This window comes from Plasmodium reichenowi, chromosome 6 (genome assembly GCF_001601855.1).
Source record: "Plasmodium reichenowi strain SY57 chromosome 6, whole genome shotgun sequence".
Lineage (NCBI taxonomy): Eukaryota > Apicomplexa > Aconoidasida > Haemosporida > Plasmodiidae > Plasmodium > Plasmodium reichenowi.
Genome location: NC_033651.1, coordinates 333,991 through 346,155, shown reverse-complemented (window position 1 = coordinate 346,155; position 12,165 = coordinate 333,991). Strand labels below are relative to the sequence as shown.

The following is a 12,165-nucleotide window of genomic DNA, read 5'->3' as shown; positions in this document are numbered from 1 at the left end:
TATATATATATATATATATATATATATATATATATATATATATATAATAAATAAAAAATAATAAGCACTGTTAATATTACAATCGTGCATTAAAAAATTAATTAAACATAAATATTTCGTTGCACATTTTTTAATTCGTGTTCTTTACATAAACATATATATATAAAAACATATACATATATATATATATATATATATATATATATATATATGTAGAACCATATCAAAACATGCATAGGAATACATATGCATTTCTCTTTTTACCTTTTCTGAATAAGTTGCATCACACAACTCGCAGTGGTATTTATAGGTACAATAAATGAAAAGATAATAACATATATGTACATATCTTTGACATATGTTACACGTTCTTGTAAAAAAATTAAAAGCATGTTTACAATATGGACAACTTCCTAATAGTTGAGTATTTTTATAAGCATATTTCGATGAATTTAAATATGCATCACGATTGATTTTACTCATAACATTATCTTCTAATTTATTTTTTCTATTATTATTTTCATTATTTTTATCATCATTATCAAGCTCATAAAATGTTTCTAAATGGTAATTGGTTTTGTTCCTACTAAATTGAATTCGTTTTAAATTTTCATCGATAATGTAATAATTTCTTTTCTTTTTTTCATAATTTAATAAATATTCATGTAAACAATCATTCTTCGCCGATATATCTTCTACCGTATTTTTTATTTCATTTGAATTCATGGGTTCGGATGATAAAAGTTTATTCCCTTCTTCTGTATTACTTCCATGAAGAACGATACAATCATTACGATTTCCAACATTGAAGGAGTCACATTCTAAATTATTATCATCAACATTAATTTGATTGTCACCACAATTAATTTGATTGTCACCACAATTAATTTGATTGTCACCACAATTAATTTGATTGTCATCACAATTAATTTGATTGTCATCACCATTTTTATTATTATCATCACCATTTTTATTATTATCATCACCATTTTTATTATTATCATCACCATTTTTATTATTATCACCACCATTTTTATTATTTTCCTTATTTTCTATCAATAATTCGTCACCCACAAAGGGCACCGATTTTGACAATCCCTCCGGATATCCACCCTTCAATATATCATTTGGCTGTCCAAATATATTGACCTTGTCACTATTTACATCATACTGAATAACCATCGAAGGGTCATCAAATAATGATTCATATTTTTCCTCTGATATTAAGGAAAAGTCTACAGAGGAACTTTTTAGAAAACCATTAAATTTGACTGTTGAAGAAAAAATATTAAAATTACTTGTTGTATATATATAATATCCCCACTCAGGAGAAAAATATGATATGCACTTTTCAAAATTGAATTGATAATTATTTATTTGAGCAAATTTATGACTCTTATAACATGTTGAATATATAAGAAAATTGTTTTTTGAAAGCTCATATATCTGGTTCAATAACATTTTATTATTATGTTGCACATTTTCTTTTTTTCCACCCTTTGTTGTGAAGGATTCATATTTGCCCTTATTTTCATAAGGAAATAACAAGAAATAAAATTCACACATCTTTTGAACATAAAATAAACATCCTCTCACAAACAAACTTTTTATAAATTTCTTTAGAACATATTGTAATAATTTCGTATTTACTATAATTCGACATAATATAGAATATAATATTAATATAAGTGATGAATTCTCAATATATCTATAATGCTTATATTCATTAATCATTAATAAGATTTTACATATTGTTATATTCCTTACATTCGTTTTTAATACATTCTTTAATTCATCCATAGTTATTTCGGAACTATCTAAATTTAAATAAAAATCAATATATTTGTGATTATCTTTTAATTTCTTATATTTTAAAATACAATAACTTCTAACAAAATTTTTTATATAGTCACTATTACGTATACATACTTTTAAAGCTTTTGTATATTTCTTCTCTTGAATATACTTTAAACTAATCTTAAGCAAAGATTTCATTAAACATATCTTATATTTAATATATGTTATATTAATTGGATTTCTTGATATATTATTATTATTATGATGATGATTATTATTGTTAATACAAGACATATAATTCTTATTTCTAAATTCTTTTAATTCTTCTTTTATTCCATGTTTATAAAATTTCTCTATAATATATATTTCATAAGGGGTTAAAGGACAAATGTATTTATAATATTTCTTTCCTATATTCATTTCTTCTTCTTTATTCATTTTGTCATAAGTCTCATCATAATAACTTCTTTCATAATGCTCATCTTCTTTGGATAGAATTGCATTACTATATTCTGAAACAATTCCATCTTTATGATAAATAATAGATGAATCATTCTCATTACAAGGACGAACATCTTTATCTTTATCTTTATGTGATGTATATTTTTGTTCTTTCTTCTTATATACATTTTTACCCTCTACTTCTTCAAATTCTGTTTCATCATCTTCACCATCATCATCATCATTATTTACTTTTTTATTTTTTACTTTTTTTTTTTTACTTTTTTTTTTTTTTTTTTTTTCCTCGTCATCTCGCACATTTTTATACTTATTAAATGTAAAATCGCTCACGTCTGATTTTTTTTCATACTTTATATTAACAACAGAATTACTACCATCCGAATATATATGCTCCACGTAATCATCTCCTTCATCATAATCATTCGGGCTAACATGTATGATTTTTTTATTATCCCAGTTGAGATATAACCCTTCTCCAACTTGACCACATTTATTATAATTATCCTTTTCAATCTTATTCTCCTCACCTAAATCCTCTTCCACACATTTATACTCTTCTTCATTTAAAGGACCTTTCTTCACATTAGCATCACCTATAATATCCTCTGAACTTTTGTCACTATCATAGTGCTTATACTTTTTACTATAATACTCATTCATTAACTGGTTTTGTTTTATATAATCATCCATCTCTTTTTCAATAACTGTTTTTTGTTTAACCCTTTTAAGTTCTTCTTTAATTTCGTTATAAAAACGCTTTTGCTCTGAAAATTCTTTTTTTTTCATTAACTCACTATATTTCTCTTTTACTATATCTAGATCATAATTATTATTCTTTTTTTCATCTCCCCAAAATGAATTTAAACTTGGATCATTTTGATACTGTTGTGTTTTATGCATTTCTTTATATGTTAATTCTGTTTTTTCCTTTCCTCTATTTTTTATATTCTCCACAATGTCCATTTTCTCTTTGGTACTCAAATTAAGTTTCGATGCGATCGTATCAACAAACTTGTCAATAAATTCATGTTCGAATTTATCTTTAAATTCGTTCACAATGAAATTTATATATTTTTCTTTATTATAATCTTTATTCGTATCATCCTCTTCCTTATTATATATTATGACAACTCCCTTTTCTGTATCATCTATTAGCACATCAGAACCTTTCTCTTCTAATTTTTTTTCTCCTTTTTTATTATTACCAAATGCATCTTTCATGTTTGTTCCTTTTCCTTTCCCGAAATAAAAATCATCGTTATTTTTGTTTCCCTCACCACCTGATTCATCCTTTTCATCAGAAAAGTGGAAATAAAAAGATCCATTAGGATTTATTTCATCAAAATTAACAAAATTATTATTATTTATAATATCATCATTCCTTTTATTTTTTGTTATATTTTTATGTTTTATTTCACCAACTTCAGACGAACTATCAGATGACACATTTACATCATGTTTTTTTTTATTATCCTTTGACATCATGTAATCCATTTTATTCTCTCCTTTTTGCTTCTCTTTTTTATTCCCTGCAAAAAAATCATCATCACATGAATTTGGTGAATCCTTTTCTTCAAAGCCTTTGGAATTTGAAAAATGAGGTGTAAAATCGTTTGAATTTTCCCCATCAAATTGAAAAAAATCTTTATTATTATTATTATTATTATTATTATTATTATTGTTATTGTTTTTGTTTTTGTCATTATTATTATCATTATTCATCTTTCTTTTTTCCTCCTTTTTATAATTCCTTTTTCTTTCTTTTCCTTTCATCTCATCACTAAATTTGCTAAACCTTTTCTTCATTTCTTCAATTTCTATATTAAACTCACTACACCGATCTGCTATGTTTTTTTTCTCTGCTCCAATATCATTGTTGTATTTAAAAAATATATCTTTCTCGTCATCTTTTTTTTTCTCATGAGATATATACATATTGTTTTTTGTTCGGTGTTTTGGTTTTTCCAATGATCTGACATGTTCTTTTTTCCCATCCTTATCAAAATCATGATTCATTTCGTCACTTTCGGAATTTTCATCTGGAGAATTTATAACCAGTGGTTTTTTCAAACCTTTATATTTAACTTGTGCATTATTATTTTCATACTTTTTTTTTTTTAAATGTAAGTGTTTATTTTTGTTGTCACTATTAGAACTATAATTATTATTTATATGATTATCACTCTGGTGATAACTCTCATCACTATTATTATTATTATTATTATTATCTTCATCATTATCGTATGCTTCACTTTCATCTTCATCAAAGTTTGTATTATATTTCTTCTTCTTTTTTTTCTCTTTCCTATAACTCATGTCACCATAAGCAAAATCACCCGTTAAAGCAGATTTCTTTTCTTTCATAACCAAATCAGCCGAACGACTAGACACGTATAACCGTATTTCTGTTATTAAGAAAGGAATGTATACATAATCATTATCATATCCTTTTTTCTTTTCCCTTTCTAACCCTGTAAAAGTTTTAGAATCCTTCTTTTTCCCCCTATCATTTGAAAAATGATATCCTTTTTCTTCCATTATATTAATTCCATCACCACCCTCCGGTTGTATTCCTATACATAACGGTAACTGCTTATAATTATCGATAAAGAAATTTGTGGGATATAAGAAATTGTTATAAAATATTAAATAGGAATTTTTAATCACTCTTAAAAAATAATTATCATCTCCTGATAATATCACATATATTAAATCAATAGTTAAATTAAATATAATCGATATATTTATCCAGTAATGTCTATTTATAAGAATACTTTTCAAATGAAATATTGGAAAAGTATCAAAATGATATTTCTTATCTTTAAAATTGATAACAAAGAAACATTCTTCTTTTTCATTATCGATAACTAGAAAAATATTCCATTCACATGATTTCCCTTTTTGTATTAAACATATACATTTCTTTTTATTACCATTAGTATTTATATAACTATCATATTCTTCATCATCCTCATTTTCATTTTCATTTTCATTTTCATCTTCACTCGATTGTACATATTTTTTTTTTTTTTTACTTTTTTTTTTTTTTTTTTGTTTTTCTCCTTTTCTGTCCAAAAAGGACTCATTTATTCCTATCCACATTTCAAAGGTAAAACCTTCATTGTTATCATTTGTTAGGTTTTTGAAAATTTCTTTTTTTATAAGTATACTTTTTTCATTCATACTATAATTCCCACCTAACAGTTCCAGGCAACTATCTGACTCGATTTCTATATAACAGTTCGACTTCCCGCTTAATTTTATGCAATGGTTTCCCTTCAATTGTTTCCCTCTCTGATCTTTATTAATTATGAGTTCGTCCCTTTCAAACTGGTAATACCACACGTGGTCTAAAAAAAAAAAAAAAAAAAAAAAAAAAAAATATATATATATAAATTGTATATAATATATAGTATTATATATTTTTCCATATATTTATTTTATTTATTTATTTTTTTTTATTTATTTTTTTTTATTATTTTTTACCTGACTGGTCATAATTTTTTATATAGCCAAATCTATTACATCCAGAAGTGTCACATAAAATATGCGCAGTTCCTTCCGTACAACGATAATACGAAACTAATCCAAGGGGACTTCTACAAAATAGTTTCTTTGTATTATCACTTGTTATATTATATTCATTTGTTAATTTCACAAGAGAATTTTCACCATATGTATAATTATTATTATAATCATCATTATTATTTTTATGGGGTGAATTTAACGATTTTTTAAAATAGCTTTGTAACAAGAAACTATTTTTTTTTTTTTTTTTTTCCATTGTATCTAAGGTTTGTTTTAATAAAATGGTATTTAAAAATATATATTTATCAATAATATTCTGTTCAATATGTGAATTTTTTTTTAATAAATTATGTTTTATAGAATTTATTAAAGCATCACTAATATTAATATTATCTGTTAATAATTGACCTTGCAAATTATTATTATATTTACAACAAGTCTCCAATTTTTCAAAATCATATACTTGTTGATATAATTCAATTAGTTCTATGAATTTATTTTCATCTATATTTAATTCTTTCAATTTTTTTTTTTTTGTACTATCAAATGATAATGGAGTTGTTCCTTTCTCATTTATCAAACTTCTAGTATTATAATTCTTTTCTTTTTTACTTTTATTATTAATATGGTGGTTATTATAATATTCTCTTTTTGTCTTTTGTATATAATCATAAAAATATTTCTGTCTTCTGAACTTATCAAATATATTCTGCCTTTTTTTTTTTATTATTATATTATAATTATTGTTATATTTCCTATTGAAATAATATAGTATATTCTTTCTTTCTTGTTCTTTTAAAAATACAAAAACAAATATTCTTTTTCTTTCTATTAGGTTTTTATAATAATAATATTCTGCTCTACTTGCAATCGATCTTGTTTGTTCCTTTTTATTCTCTTCTATTAAATTTGGATAATCTTCATGGGACAAATTCTATACAATCATAATAATAATTATAATGATTATTATTATATTATACAATATATATATGGATATATAAATATAAAAAAAAAAAAATATGTATATATATATATATACAATAATATTACAAAATAAAAACAACAAAAAAAAATAAAATAAACAAATATACATATATATATATATATATATATTATATATTTATTTATTTATTATATTTACATTTTTGAAAAATTCAAAAAAACACTGGTAACAAATTTTATATAAATTAAGAGAAGATTTCGGAGTAAAATATATATATATATATATATATAATATATTACAATATATATTATATTTGTGAATATATATAAAACAACAACAAATCAAAATTATTATTTTACAAAATTAAAAAATATATTATAATGATATATTATAAATATATAGGTGTATAAATCCAAAAATAAATATATATATGTATATATAATATATTAATTGGCATTTAAATATTTTTCATATAAAAATAAAATTATGAAAAAAAAAAAAAAAATTAAATTAAATAAAAATAAAATAAAATAAAATAAAACAAAATAAAATAAAATAAAATAAAATAACATCATTAAAAAAAAATATATAAATATAAAATTTATTATATATATATTAACAATAAATTATATGCGTATGAAACGAATTCTTTTTCCTTGAATGAATACAAATTTTTTATTACGACATGCATACAAAATTAAAAAAAATAAAAAATAAAATAGAATATATTTTTATATAATATATATATATATATATATATATATATATATGTATTTTTTTTTTTTTTTTTTTTTCTATTTTAATAAATATATTTAAGTATTAATCACTTTTATTATTCATTTTAAAACAAATCATTATATATATTATATATATATATATATATATATATATATATATATACTTATTAGCAATGATAAATAATTTTATAATTATATGTTTAAAAATAAAAGAATAATATTTTATTTACATATAATTATAAAATTATTTATCATTGCTTTTATATATTTTTATTTTTACATTTGTTTTGTTTACCACAGAATCCTTATGATGCTTTACTTTTATCCATAAAGGGGAAGCGTCATAATTATTAATTTTTGAAAGCAATATAATATATGTTAATGAATTAGATGATATATTAAAAATAATATGTTTTTCCTTGTCTGTATCCGTTCTATTATTGTAAATATTATGGAATCCTTTTCGTTTTATTGTTTTTATATAGACCTTTTCGTCATTATATAAAAAATTATAACTGAATAGATGTATTATATGCATATTAGTTGAAAGAGCAAAAGTTATATCACTACAGTTTTCTTTATTATTACCCTTATTTTTTGTCTCATCTGTTCTTTCTCCCTTTTCTTCATTAGGTTCTTCATTTTTTATATCCCTTCGAAGTTCTCTCCTTAATTTCCTTTTTTTTATTTTTAAACTTTCAATTATGAGTCCGTTACTAAGAAAAGCCTTCCTCAAATCTAGCTGTAAAAAATATAGAAATGTTAAAATATAACCACCTATATATGTATATAAGTATATATATGTATATATATATATAATAAAGTGAATGCACTTTGACGCACGTATAAAATATATACTTCTATATATATATATATATATATATATATACGTCAAGGTGACATATCTAAATGTTGGACACATTTATGAATTCTAACTTTTATAATTTTTTCAATAATAATAATTTCTCCTTTCAAATTACGAAACACAAATATAAGAAAGTAATACGGTGTTAATAATATAAGAGATAATATACCGTTGCTTCTTTTCTCATCAATTCTATTCATCCCCATGTTTGTAAACCATTCAATTAAATGAATGGGCATACTCATCTTTTTATTTTTTATTAATTGGAATAAAAAATTCAACTTTAAAATATTCTTCTCATTCTTAATTTGTTCCTTCTCTTTTTTCAAAGACACATAATATAATACGCCTCCTTTATCATTAGACCAAAAAAATAAAATATCCTTTAATTGAGGATGAACAAAAACGTGATGTATTTTTTGTCTGATTAATTTGATTCTCATTTTATTTATTATAGATGTTTCATATATAGCATAAAATATTAGTATGGAAAAATACCAACAAGTTTTTTTTTCTTCTTTTTTTCTATTTTCTTTAGAACTTTCATAAGTATAGATTCCTACCCTTCTTTTTAATACAACAATTTTATTCCTCTTAAAAAAACAGGCACTTAAGATTTTTTTAAATATATAAATAATTCGAAATTCTATTCCCATATTTATTAATAAACAATCAAACTTTGACAATTCTTCAACATTTTTCAGTTGAAGATGACCACAACATTTTTTATTATACATGTATGCGTTTGAATAAAAACGAATTAAAACAAACTGTAATAATAATATTCTTTTGTTATATACATATTTCTTTTGTTCTGATACAAATGTGTTGGATACCAATAAGCTAGGTCGTATTTTCTTTGTTACATCTACTACATCGATCAATTTTATATTTTTCTGATTTGATAAAATATAAGTATAATAATAATGTTGTTTATGTTTTTGTTGATGATGATGATGATGGCCAAAATTATTATTTTTATTATTTTTATTTTTATTATTTTTATTTTTATTATTTTTATTTTTATTATTATTATGCCCACATTGATAAATTCTATCGTTATGAATAAATATATTTAACTTTATATTATTTAGAGAGTACCTGAAAAAAGGATACAAATATAAATTCAATACTAGTACATAAAATTTGTTTTTCCTACTCATAAATGTTAAAAAAAAAGAATCCATAGAAAAAATGCAACACAAACATTTTTTCTTTTTACAAAAAAATTCTCTAGGAATAGTATAAAATATGTCGTCCCCTGTTAATTTTATAAAAAAATTATAAATTATAACACAATTCTTGTCATTTTGTAGAGGAATATTACTATTATTTACTATTAATTCGCCAATATATATCTTATTACAATTATCTTGAAATAAAAATAGATTCTTTCTTTCATTTTTTAACCATAGAAAGGATAATAAAGAAAAATTGAAATAACATTTCTGTAAAAAGGTACATACTAATTTTTCTTTTTTATTATATGATAACATATAAAAATATAACTGTCCCATATTAGTTCCTATGCCTAATATATTTTTATTCATTGTTTTTAATATATTATAAGTGTATATAATATCTTCAACCTTTTTACCTATAAAATATTTTTTACTAATTTCAATGTTATCATTTGACAAATCATAATATTCCAAGAATTTCTTTTCATTTTCCTGATATATATTGTTGTAACTATTTGTGTTATATAATGTGTTATTTTTACAACAATTCATATCATTACAATCATTTTTTCTTATTTTATTATCAATATAAATCATCTTTGTACGATAATACACACTAACCTCTTTTTGTAATAAAACATAATTGATTAGACAAGCTTTTGATAAATCAATAATACAATAACCATATTTTAGCATATAACATGAAAAACATAATTTAAATATGTAAAAAGTACATTTTCTTGTTGTTAAAATTAAGGATATGCAATAGCTCGTTTTATTATTAAAATTTATACAATAATTACATATCATTCTCCTATTTAAATTATCAAAAAGGGACTTTTCATTTTTGTTATCAAAGCTTTCTTCTTTTTCTTCTAAACTATATGTTATAATATTGTTTACAATAAAATTGTGTGGTGATACCTTTTCCAAATTATTTTGTTTTAACCATTTATTAAATACAATTTTTCTTTTTTTCTTTTTTATCTTGAATATAATACCTTTTTCTTTTTTCCCTTCCAAAGAACTATTTATATTATATGGATAAGAATCCAAATTATCTTTTAAAATTTCACAAGTATTTAATGTAGTTTCATTTTTTATTATGCGCATATTATTCCGTATTTCATCATTTTTTTTATCTACTATTTTAGAATTCTTTTTATAGTCATTTAAGCGTTTTTGTTTGAACCTTAAATGATGAAAATAAGTATATCTGTGATGATGGTTATTATCATAATTATATATATTACAAAAGGGATCGTTTTTTTTATGATTACTTGTACATACATCATATATCTTTTTATTATATATTGAATTTTTATTTACATTGTTTTCTATTACCATAATCTGATTACTCCTTTTTGTGTTATAATATTCTTTTTTCCTATACAAAGTATATGTTTTATTTTTTTTTAAAATAAATGGTGTATGACCCTCTGTCATTTTGGTATTAAGATCTGTTAATTTTAAAGAATCAACATGTTGTGTGTTATGTTTTTTCTCATCTTCAAGTAAAATGTCCTTTTTATACTGCGAAGAGGGAAGTATTTCTTTCTCCTTCAAATCAATATGATCATTTTTTTTTATATTTGGAACTTTTTCTATAGAAACTAAATAATCATTTAAGAATAAATAACACTTATTATATCCTCTTATTCCTTTACTTTTAATATATTCCTGTAAAAAGTACATATATATTTCATCTTTTTTATCTTGTATGAACAACACTGGCGTTAAATATTCCGTCTTTGCGCATATAAAAAACCAATTAAAAATGTTATTTTGCTTATAATTTTTTTTTTCTAATGTAGTAAAATGTAAAAATGATAATTCTGTTATAGAAAAAAACAATAAAAAATAAGAAGATAATATTATGCATAAAATAGAATCTTCACAATTATCATAATTAGTAAGAGTAAAGCAAAACATACCATTTATTTCGATATTTTCATTTTCTTTATTATAAATTTTAATATTATCAATTAAATCTTTGAATATCCATATCTTTTTGCGTTCTAAAATAAAATGACAACTATTATATTTCTTAATTTCTATACCTTCAATTTTATCTTGTTCTTTTATATTATCTTTATAGGTAATAACATTTGCTAAAATTAAGCATTCTTCATTTCTGCTTTCACATAAACAAACAAATTCAGCGTATCTTTTAAATATAATCATGACATGTGGAAAAGTTAGAGCACAATAAGTAATTAAACTATTTTTGCAACATGATATATATATATATATATATATATATATATGAATATATATATACTTTATTTTAAAGGGTAAAACAATGAACCTTTTTGTGTCTTATATTTAAGAAAATTGTTTTATAAATTTATCCTTTATAAATAAAATTAAAAAGTTAATTCAAAATAAATGTTAATACATATACATAATTAATACTTATAAGTTATTATAATGTAACATGAGTAAAATATATATATATATATATATATTATGTCAAATTGAAAAAAACTTGTATAAGACATCCCTTAAGAAGAAGATGAAAAAAAAAATGTGTACACATTTTATTATAAATATAATAGTATAAAACGAAATAATAAAAAATTATATAAATAATAAAATAAATTCTTATATTATTATTTTAATGTTTGTCTATATTTTATATATAATTAGTTG

At 21.4% G+C, this 12,165-nt stretch overlaps 2 protein-coding genes across 2 annotated transcripts; both read right to left on the bottom strand.

The window, feature by feature from the left end:
• Positions 1–264: 264 nt before the first annotated feature.
• On the bottom strand, positions 265–6,043 carry PRSY57_0608400 (hypothetical protein; the record flags this gene model as incomplete). Its single annotated transcript, XM_020114600.1, has 2 exons — positions 265–5,609; positions 5,746–6,043. Coding segments are annotated over 2 exons (5,643 nt in total), but the record flags the coding sequence as incomplete, so codon positions are not given.
• Positions 6,044–7,711: 1,668 nt separating this feature from the next.
• On the bottom strand, positions 7,712–11,697 carry PRSY57_0608300 (putative protein, unknown function; the record flags this gene model as incomplete). The annotated part of the gene is made up of 2 exons (XM_012906459.2): positions 7,712–8,209; positions 8,404–11,697. The coding sequence occupies 2 exons, from the start codon at positions 11,695–11,697 to the stop codon at positions 7,712–7,714; spliced, it is 3,792 nt and encodes a 1,263-aa protein (XP_012761913.2).
• Positions 11,698–12,165: the final 468 nt, after the last annotated feature.